At 35.1% G+C, this 23,294-nt stretch overlaps 1 protein-coding gene and 1 long non-coding RNA gene across 2 annotated transcripts; both read left to right on the top strand.

The window, feature by feature from the left end:
- Positions 1 to 237: 237 nt before the first annotated feature.
- LOC130218971 (uncharacterized) lies at positions 238 to 1,472 on the top strand. Its single transcript, XR_008836012.1, has 3 exons — positions 238 to 395; positions 518 to 584; positions 1,113 to 1,472. It is a non-coding gene; the product is annotated as an uncharacterized LOC130218971 (long non-coding RNA).
- Positions 1,473 to 17,165: 15,693 nt separating this feature from the next.
- ccdc43 (coiled-coil domain containing 43) lies at positions 17,166 to 21,765 on the top strand. The gene is made up of 5 exons (XM_056453632.1): positions 17,166 to 17,353; positions 17,768 to 17,861; positions 18,783 to 18,918; positions 19,039 to 19,088; positions 19,903 to 21,765. Exons 1-5 carry the CDS (start codon positions 17,180 to 17,182, stop codon positions 20,088 to 20,090), a joined length of 642 nt encoding a protein of 213 aa, XP_056309607.1. The 5' UTR covers positions 17,166 to 17,179; the 3' UTR covers positions 20,091 to 21,765.
- The last annotated feature ends 1,529 nt before the right edge of the window (positions 21,766 to 23,294 follow it).

Here is a 23,294-nt window from a genome sequence, read left to right on the forward strand (position 1 = left end):
TCAATAGTTTATTAATAATTACTAACTCATTCTGAATGATTCTAAAAACCCTCAACTACTCTTAAATACAACTGGTTTGTAAATAATGCGATACTTCATTTAGTAATGAAAAATAAATTATTAACAAAGTATGAAAGTACATTTATTAAGCACATTATAAATGTGTTTATAAGTCAAGAATACGCTATTTGTAGCTGCAGTTATAAACTGCTTACTAACGCTTAGATAGATAATGAATTCACTAGATGCTAATGCTTAATAAATGATTCATAGTGTGTAGTTATTATGAAGAGTTACCGAAATGTTTGATCAACACAGTCTGTTTAATTGAGATCTTTCAGTTAAAGAGGAGGAATGTTGGAGAGCTCTTGTCAGAGCTTTTACAGCAAACCAAGGTTGGTTCATGTCCATATTTGCATTATTTTTAACAGTTAAATTATTGAAAATTTCCCAAGTGTTACTATATTGTTTGTCTAATACAATGTTTGTCCAACATTATTTATTTATTTATTAACAGACTCAAGAGCCTACAGATTTTGATTCTCCTGGAGGACAAGCCTGCAGACTTCTTTAAACCATGCTTTGTAAGTAACTTATTGTCTCAATGGATTTATTAAAGGACCTTGAAAACATTCTTTCCATTAATACATGGTCCTTACATTTTATGAAACGTTCACACTTGGTTTAAAACATTGAAACTTAAGAATAGCAAAACATCTTGTTAAACTCTCTAACATGTCATAATATATTCAACCCACAAGATTGTTTCTTCAGAACACAGTTTAAGTTATTTTTAATGATACCTGTGATTTTTGTGTCCCCGTTTTAAAAGTCAAACTTCAATTTAAAGATAAATTGGCTTTGTGACTATAAATTGAGGGAAAGATGAAGATACACAAGTCTTATAGTTAAATTGGGAATGAGGGTCAATAAGTAAATGCTAAATTTAACATTGTAGAATGCATTAAACCTTTTGCAGTGTAACTGAAGCAAAAGTAAATTGGTCAAAACCAATTCACATATTATCTTTTGTCTCTGTCATTAAAAGTTATTTGTTAAACATTATTGATAATTATGTAATGAGAAACATAACTGTTCCTCTCTGTTGGTAGGACTCTGATGATCCAGTCATTCCACCACCTTGAAATCCTATTCTTATTGCAGACAAAGCCTCAGTTAAGATGATCATTGAGGGACAACTTGTGATGGACTGCATCAAAGACTTGTCAAAAGCTGTGCATTCTCTTTGGACTACTATACCCCAAGTCGACGAAGAACACTTTTCTCTTCATCCAACAAATTTCTCCTCATGTTGGGCTACAGTGACTTAAAGCCCAAGCTACAGACATTAAATAATTAAATTGCTTTTCGATTCACTGCAAAATTTGCACAATTGTTCTATTAGCAATGATTGCTAATGCCAGAAAGAAATGTGAATGAAACTTTAACAAAAATAAAAAAATTGAAAGGTTGTTTGATTCTTTGTGCTTAAAATTGTAAAATTTCAGTGGCATTATTTTTAATTATAATAGATTACATAAATATAACAATTATCATTGCATAAAAGCATTTTTTTACATTATTATATATGTTACGTTCAATTTAATAATCATTTTACAAAACATATCCTCTATAAAATTAGTAATGTGAACTAATGATTTTTAGTAAAGACTACTAATCCAAATTTGATTTGTCTTCTACACCCACTAAAGATTTTCTTTTAATACAGCTTAACCTGTTTAGTTGAATAAATGTAAAAACTAATCTTATTTCGTGCAACGGGTTTCCACGCAACAATCTAGTAAAGTCAACTAATTCGGGTTTACAGTGTATGATAAGACATGCTTTATGACTTCACCATGTTGCTGATAATTACACAAACTCAATTTTTATTTACTTGAGCAAAACTTTACATTTCTGTTTGCACACTAGCTACATACACATGCGCTGCACAATTATTTTACTGCATGTATGGTTTATTATTACATAGTTATTACTTATTATATATTATAGAATTCTTTGCAGTTATCATTTATTGTTTTGTAAAATTCTAAACATTTCTTATTGCTGCTGTTATTGCTTGGATCACAGCAATGACAATAATGTATCTTTAGTGTGTTTAATAGACTGTTTTTTTTTTTTTGTACATTACTATATGAAATAACAAAACTGACTAATATTCTGTAATTTCTGAATGATCAATAATGAGTAAAATTACTGTAAGCCACAGCCCATAAACCATTTTTATTGCATAAATTCATTAATGATCATTTTTTTCTGAATGTTAAAATTTTTGTTTAAAAATACTCAATTCTTAAAAAGGGCAGGGCTACAATACAAATGACTAACCAACAAAATGGGGTTTGCTTGTAGCAGTTTTGAAAAAAACTGCCTTAAATTTCACACAACCTCTGGTTTAGACAGCCTTAAACTCCATGTACATCACAAACAGGCACCATCATAAAGGAAAACTATACACTGTTAGAAATAACTGAGCAATTGTGTTTGTTGTGTTTTACACTGTTCAGTTTTGTTGTACCATATTGAATTTTGGAGAAGTAAGGCTCGAAAGAATGTTTCCAAAAGTATTTGCTGCGTAAAAGAAATGTCCTTGATCACATGTAATTTCTAAAACTGAATGGATGGACGACCAGCATGCATATGTACTTAAAGATATTTGATTTATATTGCACTATTAAACACAACCAAAGGTTGATCAAAGAGCTGCACAATACAAATCATAAAGAGAAAGGTATAAAATTATAGCTAAAAAAAAACAATTCCCACTGATAATTATTATTGCCAAAACAAACAATTCTCACTGATAAAATGCCAAATCAAAAAGGTAAGTTTTCAACCTAGATTTAAAAACAGAGATGATATAGACCTAATACAGGGGGGCAGAGGATTCCACAAGATAGGACAAGCTACTGCAAAAGCAGAGTCACTCCTGCATTTCGGCTGCGACTTTGGGATGCATAACAGTCTCTGGTTAGACCAGGCTGATGTTCAGTCAACAGGTCTGACCAAGAGAAGAATTTTAAAAGTGATACGATAGTGCACAGGCAACCAGTGCAAAGAGCGTAAGACTGGTGTGATGTGGTCAGATTTTTAGGTACCGGTTAAAAGCCTTGCAGCAGCATTTTGAACTAACTGCAGGCAAGATACAGTTGTCTGACTGATCCCAAAATATAGTGAATTACAGTAGTCCAATCTAGAAGTAATGAAAGCATGAATTATTTTTTCTAAATTTTTTCTAGATAGAATAGGTTTGACTGTTTTTAAAAGCCGAAGCTGGAAAAAGCAGGATTTGACCACTGTGTTAATCCGTTTATCAAATCAAGGCTTCACAGAAAAACTTGATTGACCAAGATTTACTGGTGGTGTCCTAGAAGAATGTGACAGTCCGAACACAATTATTTCAGTTTTACTCTCATGAAAATCTAGAAAATCTAGAAAGATTAAGAGAATTTTTAAATAAATAAGCAGACCTATTGAAATTTCAAAATACTCAGTGTTTCTAGATTTATGATTTTTTTAGCACTTTATACTCTTTAAAAAATAAATATTTCACTATTATGATTAAAGTCAACTTTCATTGGACATCGTCATCATCTCTTGATACATCTGACTATAGCCAATGCTTTACTCTGCCCATTTTATTTCTAGTGTACTATTAATTGTTTCATTGCTTGGATGTCTGTTTGCCACATGAAGCTCAGCACTGTTTTGCAAAGACCATGACAGGAACTGCATGCATGAGTGTAGGACCTACATGTTTCCATGAACAGATAAGACATACACTTCCTGCAGTCAGGCTTCAGGTGGACGAAAAGAAGTGCACTTCCCTTCACTTCCTTTCTGCTTCTGACAACACTTTCTCCTCCACTGTTCCTGTCTGCTTTCCTCATCTATCACCAGCAAAGACTTCTCTTATCTATCTCCTCCTTTCCCTCTCTCTAACCTTCCCTCCCTCTGCCACCCTGCGCTTCATCCATCCATCCATCCATTCATCCTTCAGCTGATACCGAGCCAGCTCTCCAATTTAATTCCCCATCTGTGGACTGCTTGAGATATTAGTCCAGAGATGAGATCCGTGACCCTGAATACGGGGGTAGAGGATTCAGCGAGGAGGGGGCAGATCGGCCGGGGTCTCCATCCTGAGTTGAAGTCACGTCTCTGGGCTTGGCAAAGATGCTGCTGCCTCCCTACCTTTCTGGATTCCCTCCTCAAGTGGCTGGGCTAAATATTTGCCCTTGCCTCATTGCCGTCTGGACATGTCCTCTTTTGCTGAGTGACCGGCGTCATCACCTTCACCCCCTCCCCGAGCCCACATTATCTCCACCGCGGCTCTGCAGAAAACACGAGAGCTGGCACAGAGACAGCGGACCGCAACGCAGACTGGGGAAAGTTTGAGCTCTTCACTCAAAAGAGTTCAGTGACCTGAGAAGAGAGGGCTGACACGTTCCTGATAAACCAGAGGACTACTCAACACCATCGCTCGCACAGAATCATCACCTCCCATGTTTCTGTTAATTCGATTAAAACTTTAGAACATATATAATTTGATATAAATACAAATTATAACTTTAAAAATAGTTAACAAGAAAAATCGTATTGAACTTAGCTTATCAAAACCCTTAATAATCCACCAACATCAAACATGAGAATGTCACTAGACAACAACACTTTGTTTTTGCAGCCTATATTTAACTAGTTGACATGTTTACACTATAACAGTTAAAGTAGTACTTATTAACTGAGAGAGCTCAGAACAGGTTCAGGTACAGGACAACACAAGCAAGCAAGATCAATAGTTTGATTATATAGCTAGTTTAGATGGCTAAATAGCTAGATAGAACAGTAGCTAGAACGAACGATAGCTAGATAAAATGATAGATGGAAGAGTAGCTAGATAGAACAATAGCTAGATAGATTGATAGCTATATCAATAGATAGCAAGAACGATAGCTAGATAAAATGATAGATGGAAGAGTAGCTAAATAGAACAATAGCTAGATAGAATGATAGCTATATCAATAGATAGCAAGAACGATAGATAGCAAGATCGATAGATAGATAGATAGACAGATAGATTGATAGATAGGTAGATAGATAGATAGATAGATAGATAGATAGATAGATAGATAGATAGATAGATAGATAGATAGATAGATAGATAGATAGATAGATAGATAGATAGATAGATAGATAGATAGATAGAGAGATAGAGAGATAGAGAGATAGATAGATAGATAGAACGATACAGATAGCTAGATAGCGAGAACGATAGATAGATAGCAAGAACGATAGATAGCAAGAACGATAGATAGATAGCAAGAACGACAGACAGACAGACAGACAGACAGACAGACAGACAGACAGAATGATACATAGTTAGATGGCCAGAACAATTGCACAATAGCTAAAACAATATAACGATAGATTAAATAGATAAAACAATAAATACAATGAAAGAGAACAAAAGATAGAATAAAAGAAAGAACAATAGAACAATATATAGAATGACAGCTAGCAGTGTTTCCTATAGACCAATTACCATGTTTGTAAACATTCAGGATGCGCGCACAGGGAGGTGGCAGAAAGAAACCGGGAGCGCTAGCATTTAAAGCGAGGGAATGACATCCGATGCTGTACAGAGTTTGTTGTTGTCTTAGAAGATATATTGATTACACATTATATATATTATTTACAAAACGCTTTCAGCATATTATAACAGCTCGTCCCCCAGTGATAAGCACAGTGATTTGGCAAAATTAACGTTAAAGTGAGCTGCGTTCATCTGACAGGTCCATTTGCGATAGCACGCTCCCAATGAATATTGAATAAGACGAAATGACCAAGCATCCAGCCCAAAATATACAATCTCATTGAAGCTCCAAGTGATTTTACAAGAGAGAAGTTACAAGTCTTTGGATGCCAACCATGTTGTTCTGTGTGGTCATGTGCAAGAAATAATGTTCCATGATTACCAGATTCAACACTATGTGGTGGTAAAAACCGAGATTCTGCCGAGCCAAAGACAAGGAAAGAAGACGGAGTTAACATTATACAAGGCCTAAGTAAGTAATCACCAAGCAAAACTACTACATTCTGACAGCGAACTGCACCTGTGTGGCAGGGTATGTGAACTTACACATAAAGGTAAAGTTGGTTTTATATTCGCACATTCGAACTTTCTCCTTAATATAATTTCATAAAAGTATTATTTGCAAACTCTAAATAGCGAAATCATAATAGCAGCCAATGACCATCAAAGTACAACATTGTTTACAGTCAAATAAACAGTGTTAATGTTGTTTTCAAGTCACACTTGCAGGTTATTTCAGACCGAATATTCAAAGTGCTGTGGTAAACAATATAGGGAGTGTGTCACAAGCTGTCACTGAATGAATGTGTGAATATAAAGCCAAGTTTACCTTAATAACTTACACTTTCACGTTTCATTCTGAGCATTCAGTGTCCGCAGTTTAATTCACCATATGTAACTGTTTTTGCTAAAATCATTTCTGCAATCAAAAACGAGTAATGTGTACGACTCAACATAGCATGAGCGAGTTGTGTCATGAGAACTGCAGATTCCAGCATTTATAATTAGGTCGTCACTTCAATCAGCTCCCTTTTAGCCAAAGATGTATGCAGTTAGCCTTAAAGCAGTGTGGTGTATGGTAAAAGTTAAGTTTTCTATTTTTGGACTTTGAATTTGGCATCCTACCGCACAACACGACATCTTTACTATTGCATACTCTTTTTTTTGCAATCGGTGTGACGTAGGTTGGTAATTGGTCTAGAGAAGTTTTTCCAGCTGTGGCAGCAGATCTACCAACTACCCATGGCATTATTTCAATGACAAATGTCGTGAGCGCAGTATTAGCGAAGTCGAGATCGCATTTATATAATACGAGCATGCAAATCTTTGCTTGCGCACCAATTTCCTCTGTACGTGCACAAAACTTCTTGCATGCCTACAAACATACGCAGCTCAAGTGCAGATTTTTTTGTGCGCTCTTAAATTAACGCTCCTGAAGTGCGATTTAGTGTGTTTATGTAACGAGTATGTCTCCAACATTCATTAGATTGGCTAGGAATATTTACAAATCTCTCCAATAGACCTACAGAGTGGCATTGATGCATCCTGAAGTAAAGTGAAGCGGCTATAAACTCCAGCAAGATAAAGTTATTTTATGCATCACCATAGACCTTTATTTATAAAGTATAATTATGGAAACTGTGTTCATCATAACAGAAAGCTATGTTGTGTTTGCTGGCATCGCGCATCTCACAGCCCTGTCAGTCAGTCAGTCAGTCAGCATGTCACCCTAAAGGGTTAAACAAATAATGCACAGTACTACTACGATTACAGAAAGGTTTGCGTTGTTATAATTCACTTTTTAATACGTTTTGTATGATTATAACCTGCTGTTTAAAAAAAAAAAAAACAACAACAATGTTTTTTAATGAGAAGCTGTAATGTAGCCGTGGCGGGATGAATTTTGGTGTGGCGCCCCATCATGAAAGAATGAATGAAGCGAAAACTATGCCTAGATAGAATGATTGAACAATAACTAGACTGATAGGTCGATCGATAGATAAATGATTGAACAATAGATAAAACGATAGATAGAACAATAGATAGAATGAAAGATAGAACAATAGAAAGATAGACAGAACTACAGATAGAAAGGTAGATAGAACAGTAGATAGAACCATAGAATGATAGAGAAAATAGAATAATCGTTAGAACAAACAGATAGATGGATAAATAGAGCGATGAAATAGATCAAATGATTAACAGAATGATAGAACGATGGATAAAATGATAGAATGAAAAAAAGAACAGAACAATAGATTGAATGATAAATAGAAAGATTGAAAAGCTAGATACTAGATAGAACAATAGCTAGAATGATAGCTAGAATTATAGATAAATGATAGAACAATATTTAAAACGATAGATAGAATTAAAGATAGAGCAATAGATAGAACGATAGCTGGATAGAACGATAGCTAGATACTAGATAGATAGAACGGTAGACAGAACCATACAACGATAGAGAGAATTATAGAATGAGACAGAATAGACAGATGGATAGATAGAACGATGAAATAGATAAAACGATTAACAGAATGATAGATAGAACAATACATTAATAGAATGATAAATAAAACAATAGAAAGCTAAAACAATAGATAGATAGATATCTAAATAGATAGAACGATGGATAGAACGATGGATAGAACAGATGGATAGAATGGTTGAACGAACTGATGGTAGATTGATGGAGGCATAGACGTTCTGACAGTGCAGCATTAACTTAGAAAATAAAATAGATGCAATCAAAATAAAAGGAAAATAATATGCAAAATATATGATTTATATTTTGTATGATTTTTCCAATATACATCAACTAAATTAAACTAATATAAAATGTAACTTATTAAACTAATTAGCTAATCTTCTTGATTTGATTGTTAGGCCCTTCCTTTTTCCATCAAACAAATTCTCACACTCGTAATATTTTTATGAGAAAAAAGGCCTGTCGATTAGTCTTTGTGGTTTTTGTAGTGCTGCTGAGGAAAGAGAGACGATCAGAGCTGACAGACAGCTCTCTCTGGACCACAAGCAGCTTGTGAAGCCACCTGAATATTCATTATACTCATTACCCTTTTTTCCTTTTCTCTCTCAAGTCCTTTACTCATCTTGCATTTTCATTGACTTAATTCCATTTAAACAATTCAGAAGGGCAGGATGAGTGGATTCAGGGCGGCGCAAGCACACGCCTACAGGGAAGACCAAAAGAGTATTTACACACACCAACCTAGCCGGATTAATGACATGGTGCCACGATCGCAGAGAGCCAGAGTTGGGGTGAACTTTATGTCTCTGAGGGGCAGTTGAGATTTGCCTACCACACACTCCAACTAATCTATCCAGCCAGCCGACCCCAGCCATCATCTCTGTACGTGTGTGTGTGTGTGTGTGTGTGTGTGTGTGTATATCTCACAGGCACTTCTGTCATCACCTTTTCTAAAATCCAAGCTAATTAGGTCCTCATTACTTCCTACCTCCTCTCCATGTCTTTCTTCTCATGTCCAAACCTCTTTCATACTCCATCATGTGGCACAACAAAACTAAAGTGCTGCCATTATAATCTTAAGAGCTGCCTTCACTCAAAGTATGCAACGTGGCAGCTTTGTTATTTAGAACATGGACACTCTAGTTTTGCCACGACATTTGATCTTAGCTTGGACGCTGACTGTTTCAGTTAACACACTTAAACCAGGCACTTTTTACTTGTTTTCTCAGTGTCCTGCAGTAGTTCTCTGCAACTCTCACATCATGGTCGCCCACTGAAGCCAAGCAAGGCTGTACCTGGTCAGTACCTGGATGGGAGGCCACATGGCAAAGCTAGTTAGCTGCCAAAAGTGGTGTTAGTGAGACCAGCAAGGGGGCTCAACCTGCAGTCTGTGTGGTTCCTAATACCCCAGTATAATGATGGGGACTCTATACTGTTCAGAGAGTGCCGTTTTTCGAACGAGACGTTAATCTTTCTGACTCTCTGTGGTCTTTAAAATCCCAGGATGTCCTTCGAAAAAGAGCGGAGGTTTAACCCCAGCATATTGGTCAAATTTGTCCTCATGGCCTCCTAACTATCTCCATGTCATAATTAGCTTCATCACCGTCTCCTCTCCACAAATCAGCTGGTGTGTGGTGTGCGGTCTAGTGCAACATGGCTGCTGTCGCATCCAGGTGGATGCTGCACACTGATAGTGGATGAGTAGATCCCCCCCAAAAAAGCGCTTTGAGTGTCCAGAAAAGCGCTATATAAATGTAAGGAATTATTATTATTATTTTCAAGTCCACTGAACAGCTTCTCAGTGTGCTTTAAGCCCCCAGTAAGCAAATCATAAGCTTGAGTATGTCAGAGTTAATCATTCATTTAGCTTCTGATTTGTTCAGAAGTTCAGTTAACTTTTTTTTTAACACTTGAGAAGTGTACATTTAAAAATATTTGAGCTTGACTAATAGATAATGGATTTCAAAAATAATTTCAAAGAGATTGGTGGGGCATATTTGATTTTTGTCCAAATAATATTTGGCATCTCTTTTTTTACCTAATTGTTTGCTGCCTTGCCTAACTCACTTCAAGCTAAAATCACATTAAAAGAAGTTTTAAAAAAAACATGTGTAAAATAAACATGTGTATATATATATATAATATCATATGAATTTAACTACGCTCAAAAATGAAAGTTGTAGGCAGAAATTACATTATTTAACCAATTAGTAGGTGTCAACTGCCACTGAATAATTCTTCAGAAATGACACATCTAGCAATGAAACATCACATTTCATGAGTGAATAACTGAATCATTTTCTGAAAATGAGACTAAAAATAAATATGAGTTGTACAAATTATAATGTTAGATTTATACATTTAGCATTATCATCAACAATAGTAGTAACAGTGAATTTTTCACAGTACTGAATATTTTACAATTTCTTTTTATTCAGCTGATTATTTCTTCATTTTATTTTTAATAAAATTACAGGTTCTAAGTTCTGTTTGTTAAAACCAAAAGTGTTTTTGTAATAAATGGAAAGCAAATTACATTTGTCTCCTCAACATTGTGGCTGATCTAAAAAATGACCTGATCCATGACTAAAAAAATGAGATTTGAACCGTAAGATTTGTGATCTGTTACACCACTCGTACTTTCAGATAACATTTAATCAACGTTCTTTAGCAAAATTAGCATAGTGCACTTTTACATCAAAAAATACTTAACACAACATTAACGCACATTTTAAAAAAGTACTTTCCTCAGTGCCAAATAATTGGGGACATGCCAATTCTAGTCTCCGTTGCTGTTTACAATGCCCAGCATGCAAATACAGAAGTGTACCACTCGCCGTATCATTTTTCTGAATTATACAATCTATCCTGCCTCTTTCCCCTATTGTTTGTTTGCTATTCTCTGCTCCGAGTGAGGCTCCATTAGACAGGCTCCTCTTGCTGTCAGTGTCTCAGTTTGCCGTTTTGCCGAGACCAACTGACGAGCAAAAAACACAACTGAAAACAGCCAAAGGAGGGGTCGGCGCCACGATAAGACAAGATGGCCAAACAATGGGAGCTGCTTGCCTTGCAGAGGGAAGACAGCTCTGGAGAATGGAGTGAAACTGGAGATAAGACGTATGTGTCTGAAGAGGACAGAGATAGTGTAGGCCACAGCTGTCACACTGAGAAAGACAGAGGAAGAAAAGTGATAACCTCTGCTCTGCAGTCCACTCAACATGCCAGAAAATGGCTGCATATGTGACCTTCTGCATCTCTATTGTACTGGAGACTAGGCATGGGACAATAACCGTTTTCAAGGTATACCGTGGTTTGGAAAAGTCAAGGTTTTAAAACTGTCCAAATTTTCTGCTATACTATTCCTAAGGTATGTGTAAGATTTTTTTTATTGACGTTTTTTTATCTATTTTTTTTATTTTTTTTTTAGTTTTTTAGGACAACAGTATCTCCAGCAGAAAATATATCCAAAGACGCCATTTTAAATTATAAAAAAATCTGTATTTTTGAAACTAATAAAGACAGCAGAAGTCAATGATTCATTTAAGTTATTTAGCCTGACATGTTTACTGTCCTAAAATACTTTAAAAGTTTCTCAAAATAAAATATTGTGTTCAAAGGGGAAAAAGTTTTGTTTTTTTACCCAGACATTTAAAAAGAATATATATTAGAGCAGTGATCACAATACCGCGAAACCGTGTAACTGTGATATTTTTATCCAAGGTTATCAAACAAGGTTATCTAACCACATCTTGCACAGCGGACACACAGACACATGCACATGGAAGTACATGCATGCAAATGCAGGTAAAAATCTAAATATGTTTGTTTAAAAAAAACTGTAAAATTCAGAAATCCTGTTATTATAGTGACACCGGTGGCCATCAAGAGAACTGCACAAACAATGTGTAAGAGAATCAACCAAACACAGGCTCATTAGGAAAATGTGCCCAGGGATACATTTCTAAGAACCGAGAAATATGTGCCTTGGGGTACATAATGGATGCATTTTGTGTGTAAAAAGAACGCTACAGGGTGGTACCGCTGACCTCTGACTAGGGCTGATTTTGAGGGAAAAAAAGTCTTATTGTGAGTTTTCTGATGAAATTTGCGATTTACTATAAATTAAAAGAGCTGCAGGTTTGATGTGGTAGTTTTAATAGCACCACCATAATCACAAAGTACGAGACACTGTGCTACTGTTTATTTAAAACCATTTTTTTAGAGCTTTCAATTTCACCATTGCAGTAAATAGGGGCTCGTGGGTTTTGCTGAAACAGTCGTCTACTGTTTAAGTAACATTAGTTGGATCGTTTTAATTACTCGCGCTCACCTCCTTCCTAATATTCCAAATAATCGCACCTTTTCAAATCGCAATTTCAGTGTAAAAACGATTAATCGTGCAGGCCTACCGCTGACTACTTCCATTTGGACAGCTTTACCAGCATGACTGGATTGCTCAGTAGCTCACTATGAATTGCAAAGGATGGTTCCAAAAACCAAGTAAAACAAAACCCAAAACAAAGAGCAGCGTGATAACCGTGGTAAAAGCACATGGCTGCAATGGCTTTTCTTTTAGTTTGCTTTTGAAAACACTATCTGTTAGGTTTAGGGAAGAAAGCGAGTGGGTTAATCCATTTGAAGCTGACCTGTCACGAGGCCAAAAACACAACAGCCTCTGGTGGAATTACGACAATTGGCATGTATGAGAAAATGTGCCCCCAATAATATATTTGCGACTGTAACAAGATGTGTCCCTGGGCACATATTTCCAATAACCCTGGGTTGGAACAAACACAATTCATGTGTCCCAATGTGCCCACAGCATAGTTCTTTAACATTCTTTGCTTAGATGTTAAAACATTTTTTAAATAAATTTGCAGTAAAACAGTGATAATGTGCATCCATAAGCTGCCCATACTGCTGATATTAGTTTTTAGATGAATAGGAAAATCTGTTCTACACTCTTTCCACTTAATAACAAAATAAACAGGAAAAAGGGAAGCAGTGAGAAAACAGCAATTAAGAAAGCATCTGATCATAACAATATGAATGCAACTCTGCAGCTTACTAGCATTGTGTAAATAATACTTATGACAGCTTGATTAGTTAATGAATTTAGTAGATTAGTATATTAGTAATTAAGCATATTTGGAGACTATAGCTATGTTTCCATCCAAAAAAGTGAATTAACTTTATGCGCAAAACTGGAATATCGCATATAAGACGTGCGAATAAATCAGAGTTTCCATCCAATGAGTCAAAGAGAACAAAATTGCCACTTCCTGATTAACTGGCGCTAGATATCCACAGTACAAACAGAATTTGTTGCAGAAGGAGAAGTTGTGTGAATCTTTTTTTTATTTATTTAATAAATGACTTGCGCCTCAGAAGACAAATGCCAACACGCAGTGGCGTTTGAAGGCATGAGACGCGGAGCACAGACGCTCTTGAGAGTTCTGAACGTAATTAAAAATATAATAACACAAATACTGAAATGGTTAAGGCATTGTAGAATGACATAAACAACATTTCAGATGTTTTACAATGTGCTCAGCTTGCTGGGTTGTCCACTCACACACATTTTTATCATTACATGATCTCTTATAACAAAATCACATGACCTTTTTTAATGCACATACTGGAATTTGTTTGGTAAAAGTGTTTTCATCATAGTTTTTGCCCATCTTTTCTTATCGAATAAAAAAAGTTTATCCTACTCAGTTATGCGCATACGTTTTTTAATGCTTATATTTAACATTTATGCGCATCTTGGCGTTTCCATCAACCTGTCAAATTGATACTAATCTATTTCTTAAAATTTGAAGAAGCTTTTGTTTGTGTCATATATTTTTTGATTAAGTCTTCCTTCCATGTTTTTAACACATAAGCATTAAAAAAATGGTTTTAAAAGATTAATAGAAAAAAATAATAGAAATGTTATACAAAAGAGCGATAATTAATTAATTAATTAATTAAGAGTGACTAAAACTTTTTAGAATGTTTTAATGCAAATAATAATAAGATGATAAATAATAAAAACAACAGTTAAATGCCAATTAAAATTTGAAAAATAATGAAGTATCCTACAATATCATTAAATAAGAATATTAAGCTTTATCTGAGAACATTTCGTCAATTTGGTCATCAAAATTTAGGAAAATAAACAAAATCCCCATATTTTAGTTTATATTTTACAGTGAGAATATGACAAAATGTATTTAATACATCGATTAAAAAATTTGTAAACTAGAAACTAAAAAAAACTGCGAAGCAATTTATTGTAAAACCGTTCAGTGTACTGTTTTTTGTACTTAAAACCCTTTTTCCCTTCGTTTAAATCCTTTATTCAGAGAAGATGGGGTAAATTATTTAAAAAAAAGACCAATTTTATAAAATCTTTTGAAATATTTTAGCAGAAATTATTTAACCTTTAAATACTGAACTAATTGAAGTTAAAAGATTTAGTTAAAACAAACCAAGCTACATTTTATACGAAAACTTTTCACTAAATAAGTTAATAAAGAAATTAAATGCATTAACGCATCAGTGAATATTTTTCAGTTTTTTTCTCTGAAATATGCCAAAACAAAATTAAATCTGTACAAAACATACTTTGTCCGACGGAAGGATTTTGGTGATTTTCATTTGTGCCTCTCTAACAGCGCTGACCTGATATATATTGAAATATATTCAATCCATGTAAAAATAATTTCATGTTGCAGTACTCTAGTATCATGTCAAGTCCCCAATTTTTAGTCATTAAAAATCTGTATTTGTTTTAGACAAAAAAATCCTTTTGCCGTCTCCCTAATAATCGGTTTCCTCCACAATAGTACTGTATTTTATTTTGTTTATGAGCTTTTAGGATCTTTTTCTCACCTTACATTTTTAGATGGAACGATGTAATGCATTTGAATACTTTTTAAGGACACCCTGAAAGAGGTCACGACCACACGCTGATCACGAAATGGGCCGGAGGATTGTGTCACATGCAGATTCTGACAGAGAGGACACACAGTATTGGTCCCGCAGGGGCTGCACTGATGGGTGCTGGGAGATGGAGATCTTTGAAAGAGAGAGCACGAGTGTTTGCCTTTGGACCAGAGTATGTAGATGCCCACCCGCACGCTCTGCCACAGCCCCTGGCTCTTGTCGCTTTCCATCAATCTGCGTCCCCTTGATAAAAATAGTGCTTAAAACAGTAGCCCACAGCAACAAGCAACATCATGACCAGAGACCCTGGACCCCTATGCCTGGGAATGGCCTCATGCAGCAATCTCTACTCCCATCTTTCATTTTAGCTTCAGATTTCTGTACAACTTTTACAGATTTTCGAACAACATAAACATGATTAAACGTTTATTAAGAAGAAAACCACAATGTAAATGCATGTAAAAGTGTCTACTATGTTTGACATAGCTTTTGTTGAAATAAAATGTAAAAAAAAGCAAATACCATCTTCATTCAGAGTGACGGGTGTAAATGAAAACAACACATTTATTAAATTATAAAAGATAAAAAGTGATCATTCATTCAATTTCTTTTCGGCCTAGTCCCTTTATTAATCCAGGGCCGCCACAGCAGAATGAACCGCCAACTTGTCCAGCACATGTTTTATGCAGCAGATGCCCTTCCAGCTGCAACCCATCACTGGGAAACATCCATACACATTCTCTCTCTCTCTCTCACACACACACACACACACAACGGACAATTTAGTTTACCCAATTCACCTATACCACATGTTTTTGGACTTGTGGGGGAAAACGGAGCAAAAGTTCTACTAAATACTAAAGGTTATGTTAAATGCTTGAATACTTCAAGCTGGCTAATGGGTAAAACCATGTGGTTGCATGTGAATTAAACTGCTCAGCCCAAAATAATAATGCTAATAAACAGGATAAAAACATAAAACGATTGATTTTGTTACTTGACATATTTTGCATTTATGATGAAAAAGTTCCATTATGGATGTGGCAGATGTGAAATTGGCACTTGTGTGACTTTGGTAAATCAAACTTAATTGTTTGTTGGTTGAAAACATTATCAGAAACATTTTTAAAGCACTGTAAAATACTTGCTTGGACAAAAGAACGCTGACACGGTTTCGCTATTTGCCGAAAAAAAATTTCATTGCAAGGTTGACATTTGCATGGAATTGCTTATCTATCTATCTATCTATCTATCTATCTATCTATATATATATATATATATATATATATATATATATATATATATATATATATATATATATATATATATATATATATATATAATAAAGTCTTTTAATACGTCAAAATGCTGTAAATATACCTGACATGATTTTTGGGGAGATATATCACTGTTACATTAAAACACATTTGTTGGGTGCCTTGAGTAAATAAAACGAACAAGCAAAACGTTTTTTACGTTTAGTTTGGCCTTAAAGGCCTTGTAGAAATTAAAATATGACCAAGCAGGCTTTACAGGGTTAGGCATGAAAACGGAATCTACATCAAATCAACTTCACCCACAATAATGAAACGCCACAGCATTATTACAGGCCTCAGCATTATCCAAGTCTTATAGACTACTACTTCAGCCCCAATTATGATTCCCAGGTGTAAATGCACTTCTAGCATCAAGTAAATAAAATATGAATATGCACACCGTCTATTAACCACTTTCTAACATACAAAAAACAATCCTACCTGCAACTCAGCAGCATCCATCGGTGTTTCACCTGGATCAGGACATCCACCTGTGACTTCAAGCTTCTCCTGTGTAGTTGATTAGCAAACACTGCCCTCTAGTGGGCAGCTTTGGCTTAAAGATTAACAATATTATGTCATGTTGCCGCGCTCTTTTAACCATGCTGCACTTAAAAGTTATGAGCATTTAAATGTTCAACTTCTCACATATAGAGTTCACAGAGGAGGGGGGGGGGGCTAATATAAATGAACAAAAAGTAGAAATATTGGTAAACAAGATTTTTTGGTGTTTAAAAAATACATGTGAATGTCCCACACACTAGTCCCACATATGTGTCTGGCGTTCTGTGCGGACACCCCACCTCACTCTCAGGACCCCAGCCAGGGAAGATGGCGGCGCCCGAACAAATCGCCGGGGAGTTTGAAAACTGGCTCAATGAGCGGCTGGACTCGCTTGAAGTAGACCGAGAAGTTTACGGAGCTTATATACTCGGGGTGCTTCAGGAGGAGGAAAGCGATGAAGAGCAAAAGGACGCTCTTCAAGGCATTCTGTCCGCTTTTCTGGTCAGTGCACGCGCATTTATGTGCACGCTCACCTCAGCTGTCAAGATATTTCACGCGAGTGGCATTTCCTCATGAGGATCCTGTAAACTCTAAACACTGCTGTGACAAACTCATTATGAACACAAAAGACAATATTATATAGATCATAAACTGTGTTTTATTCATTCATTTGAGCAGTAAATGTGTGAAAGATGATCAAACGCCTGTTGCCATTGTCAGGGGTTTAGTTCAGTATTATTCATATTATTTACAGAGAAAAATATAATTTGTTTTCACTTATGATACTTTTAATCGAAAGTATTGTGGATATATATTTCCATTAGGTCTGTAAAGCCTGGGTAACCGTCAAAATACTGTCGCTTGCATGAACATTTTAGACTTGTTTTAAAAACAGAGTTGCCTTTATGTTAATAGGAAGAAGAGACGCTTGAGGAGGTTTGCCAGGAGATCTTGAAACAGTGGACTGAGTGCTGTAGCAGATCTGCAGCAAAGAACAATCAGGCGGATGGTAAGTTCAGTGTTGGCATTAGAAAAGGAACTGATAGGGATAATACTGTAAGCGTGGTGCTAACGTCAGAATTGCACATGCTGTAAAATATTCACACTAAACATATATGCTGTAGACTGTACATAGCATTCCTACCAGTCATTCAGCTTGTGGTTAAAAAAAAAAATTGTGGTTGTATTAATTTTTAAAGTGACAGTAAAGAAACATACCACTCATACCAGTCGCTCACGGTCAAGATTTTGTATTTTATCATTAATGTGGAAACAAAAAAGTGAAATATTTCAATGTAAAATATTTTGTATTATAATTTATCAAAGCGTTCTGACAGAAATACAGTGCTATATCCAGAAATTTTTACATTGTTAATAATGAGATCTATCTTTAGCCACAAATCAGTGAATTTTGCTGTTTATGAAGAGTTTAGATGCAAAAACCACTGAATGCTATTCAATATTGTCTTCTAAAATGAGCATTTTCTCAGACTCCTGTGTGTAGGCTCAGTAATTTTACTTTTACAGTGACGAAGTTCTTTTCGTTGTCCTTAAAGTGAAATAACTGAACATAAACATACAAGGCTGAAAAAAAAATTAGGAATATTATATTTTCTTTTTAAACATTTCATTTTAAGCCATATTGAATTAAATGTTTTACTGTTTTCTTATTTTCAGCGCTCTGTATTTTTATAATGATTACAAAGTTTATTTAATGAGTGAGTAAATAATGCATCTTCCAAAGCATGTACGGTGAATCTATAATGAGTGTTTATATTCAGCCTGTCATGTTGATCCCTGTTGTAGAGAAGCCCAGGACATTCGCAAGTCCTCATATTGATAAACAGAGAAGCAGCCCCTGCTACAATGATGTAATACAGGAAACATCCTATTTTAAAAAAGTGTGATTTGCTTTTCTTTTTGTTTTCAGCTGAAGTTCAGGCCATTGCTAATCTGATAGAGAAGCAGGCACAGATTGTGGTCAAACAGAAGCAGGTGTCAGAAGATGCCAAGAAGAGAAAAGAGGCTGTTCTTGCCCAATATGCCAATGTCACAGATGACGAAGAATATCCTTTTAATACATACATGCTGTAGTGTTGTCTTCTTTACTTGTGTCTGAACCTCTGTTGAGAACAAAGCATCACTTACTTTGCTCAAGCAAAAAGCAATTTCCTTAACATTTGCACTGAAGCTGAAGAGGAGGAGCAAGTCACAGTGGCGATACCCAGTGACAAATGTATCCTTTTTTACACCATCGCTCTTCTGTCCCTCTAGTGGAACATCTCGATCTCGAGATGCACTTTAAAGTCTTCGTGATCCAGAAGATGCTGAGACTTTGGTTTCAGTATGCTGATGTACTGCCAACTAAAATGAAATATTGAGTAGGGGGCAGGTCTTTCTGTTTCATCATTCTCTCAATTCAAACTAACGGTAAGACGGGCGTGGTGACGAATATTGTGGCTAAAGATGTCAAACTGACATCAAAGAAGGACCACCACTATGAACAGAAACAAGTGGTCAGACTTTGATTGAAGATTACCAAAACAAACATTTTCTTTCATTGGATTAACTTGCATCAATGTGTGATAGCAAAATAAACTCTGTAAATTTTGATATCACAGACTTTAAAGGTATAGTTCCCCCAAAGATGTGCTGTTAATAAACTCACACACAGGCCATACAAGATGTAGATGAAGTAACTAGTTGAAGATTCATCCTAAGACCTAAATGTATTATCAGAAAAAACAGTTATTATTTTTATATTATAATATAATTTTAACTCTGAAAGTCATAGCAGCTGCTTACTAGAATTTTATGAGTAGCCATTCTCAAGAAAAAATCTGTCCTATTGTTTATTAAGGGGGGGGGTTCACCTACATCTAGGATGGACTGAGAATAAATAAATTAAAGCAAAATAAAAAAAAAATTGGGTGAGCTATACTTTAAAGTAATTGAGTATCTAGTACACATCGAAAAACAGGTGCAGTATCTGCACTGATTAAAGTCTTATCTGCATCTACATGAACTATTCCCTTTACTGCAAGCCCCAGCCCTGTTCAAAAACACCAATGTGGAGGATGTTTTCAACCGCCGCAAACTGCAGCGTGACCAGGCCAGGGAAGACGCACAGAAGAAGAAAGAGCAGGACAAGATGCAACGTGAAAAAGACAAACTGTCCAAGCAGGAGCGCAAGGACAAAGAGAAGAAACGCACACAGAAGGGAGAGCGCAAGAGATAGAATATAAATGCACAGGAAAACTGCAGGAAAACTTTTGTAGACTTTACAAAACCAAGGTTATTTTACCTAGAGAAGAAAACTATGATGAGACCTCAAGCAAACGGTGTCCCAACTAATAATGTCACAACGTATGCATCCATATTCTGTTTTGGGTCTGATATTGTTTGATAATATAGGGCTTAACAAGCTATTTTATCAGCTTGAACAAAGGCCTATAACAAACCAGCAAACAGAGCAAGAATTTTGCCATAACCCCATTCATTTTTTACAGGTGCTATGCTAATTGCTTTGGTTATTTACTCGTCCTCATGTTCTAAACTCCTAAGATTTAATAAAACCTGAGAGATTACTGTCCCTACAATGAAAGTCTACTCAACCAAAACTCTGACATTTTATAAAGTTTGTAATGAAATAAAAAAAATGAAGCAAACCATTTCATTCAAGTCTTCAGGGGAGACACAATCACGTACTATAAAAGATTCAATTAACAGATTTGATTTAGGCCTTTATTCACATACATATTAACCAGTGAACACAATAGATGCTCAATCGCACCTGATTAACACACAAGAACAAACCTCATGTTTGCTAATCAGTGGTTTTAAATGAATAAAAGCTTTGATTTAAGTCTGTAAATCATATGAAGTGAAGTGACTGCATCTAATACAGATTTAATATTTCAGCTCATTTTAAAGAATCAGCATTTTGGTTGAACAGACTTTGGTTGAACAGAAAGGAAAAAATCCATTTTTTTTTTTTTTACAAAAAAAATCCTCATTTGCATTCTAAGTATTAACAATTTGTTACATATTGTAGACGAGTATGTTGTTTTCATTTTTTGAGAAACTAACCCTTTAACCCTAACAAAAGTCCATCAGAAACATGTTCAAGTCACATTTCAACCCAAACATCTAAAATAATATTTAGTTTAATGACAATTTTACCCTAAATCTCACTACTGCAGTGTTTTGCATACATTTTTAAATTAATATTGCCAAAGTGTAAGGCGTAAAGATGTGACTTGTACATGTTTTCTGTAAGATTCACTTAAACATTTACCAGCAGATAATCAACACAATATTGTCTAAAATGTCATTCTTATTGCCCTAAGGGTTTTTCAAATAGTCGGTGAACATGTTTCTCTCTTTCTCTCTCCATTTAATACATGACCACTCAAGATACAAAACTATTTATTGAGCTCACAAGCTTTTTCACAATAACACGAAACCAATAGAAGCCTTCTTGTTGTGTAGCAATATATGGAGAGGGCTAAGAGACGACCCAAAGACATAATCACAACTACTAATCACTGGTAAATGGGGACATATGTAGTTGTTTCTTTGTTTGAAGTTTATTTTGGTGTCAACAAACAGCTCTTGTTAGACATTTCTGTATTTTTGTTTTAGGGCAGTGAACTTCTAAAAGGGTATGTTTGTGTGCATATATATGAATTGACAACTGTTTGTTTGAAGCTGCTACATTTTGTGCCAATACCTTGTAGACTGCCTTCACATACTACAATGGGCTGCACTGTAGGCAAAGCGATATCTCTCAAACATGTCTAGTAGCTTATAAGGATCAAGTGGTTTTAGATTTCTACTATCAGAGCAACGATATTTAACATTTTGTAAGCTAAGACATCCCAACATAGGTACAATAAATTGAGCTGTGTAAATTATTGCGTGTTCACTTTTCACCAAGTAACAAGAAGTTATATGAATGGCCATTTATGAATCATTGTGTGCCCACCAGCAAATATCTTTCTTGACTTCCTAGGCTGTCCATGAAAGCCTGTGTTTTTATATGAAAGACTCAGGACTAGTTTAAACTAGATGAAATCAAAAGGATTTGATTTTACATGCAATTCCATGGAGCCTCTCTAACATTCTAGAATGCATCAAATAAATGCAATTTAATATTGAGGATAAATGCCAGAATAGTTTTTCTATACAGTACTCTCAGCTTGTCATGCAAAGACCTGAGCTAAATAGTTCTTAGTGTCAAATATACTTTATAAACAAACTAGTGTAATTTAAACTACCTCTCCTGTGAATATGAAACCACTGATACCTTGTTCAAACAAATCCATGAATAAATGTCACTTAAAACAGTACAGTACAGTATATATATATATATATATATATATATATATATATATATATATATATATATATATATATATATATATATATATATATATATATATATACATACATACATACATACATACATACATCTACATTACTTTCTCTACCTTAAAACAATACATGTGTCAACAGATCTTTAAAAAGTCTTAAATCTATAGTATAAAAATAAGGCCTTAATCTTAAAATGAACTGACCCCATAAAGAAGATTTTGGTTCTGTTTTGAAATCTGCTTAAATATCTTCGTCCATCATCACACAGAACAACATAGGCGAAACCAAAGTCCATTTATAGTCTTTGGAGGAACCTATGTAATTAATGTTTGCTGGGATTTCGCTTACATGAACAAATTTCTTGATTCCTGAACTTTTTCCAGTGTAAAAGTGGCACTATGCTATTAATATGATCTGTTAAACACCTTAAGAAGTAACAGTAAAAGCCATATTAAAGATTTATGTTTTTTCGTTCAAGCTATTTTTAAAATGTTTGCTGCAGGATAAAAAAAATTCTGGTAAACATCATTCTTAATTGTCTAAAGAGAGAAATTCTCTATTTTTTTTTTTTTTTACAAATTCTATACTATAAAATAGTCCTTAAATTTATTTCTGTGTGGTAAATGCAAGACTTTTCATATTTACATGCAATTCCATGGAGCCTCTCCCGTACATTCTAGGATGCATCAAATAAATGCAATTCAATGTAGAGGAAAATGCCAGAATAGTTTTTCTATACAGTACTCTCAGCATGTCATGCAAAGAAAGTGGAGTTATTCAAACTATGCAAGACGTTTCATATTTAATGTTAGCCTGTTTTAATATTTAGACACATACCTACTCTACTTTGAAGGGACATAAAAGTCCTTGGGAACTGGAGCATATGAAATCAATCAGAGGATCTGTCAATGAGCAGATACAGGAGTGATCCGCTAACAGATCAGCTGATAAAACACGACTAAATGCTTCAGTGTCTTTACATCAAGTGTAAGCATTCCTGTAAACCGATGATCACAGAACTATTCCCAGTTATATCTGATGAGTGCATGAACATAATGGCCAAACA

This window comes from Danio aesculapii, chromosome 3 (genome assembly GCF_903798145.1).
Source record: "Danio aesculapii chromosome 3, fDanAes4.1, whole genome shotgun sequence".
Taxonomy (NCBI): domain Eukaryota; kingdom Metazoa; phylum Chordata; class Actinopteri; order Cypriniformes; family Danionidae; genus Danio; species Danio aesculapii.

Bases quoted from the DNA above. Each gene is read 5' to 3' on its own strand.
- ccdc43 (XM_056453632.1), top strand. From the start codon at position 17,180: ATGGCGGCGCCCGAACAAATCGCCGGGGAGTTTGAAAACTGGCTCAAT. The intron at 17,862-18,782 runs GTAAGTTCAGTG...TTTTGTTTTCAG, and splicing joins AAAGAACAATCAGGCGGATG to CTGAAGTTCAGGCCATTGCT. The intron at 18,919-19,038 runs ATATCCTTTTAA...TAACATTTGCAC, and splicing joins AATGTCACAGATGACGAAGA to TGAAGCTGAAGAGGAGGAGC.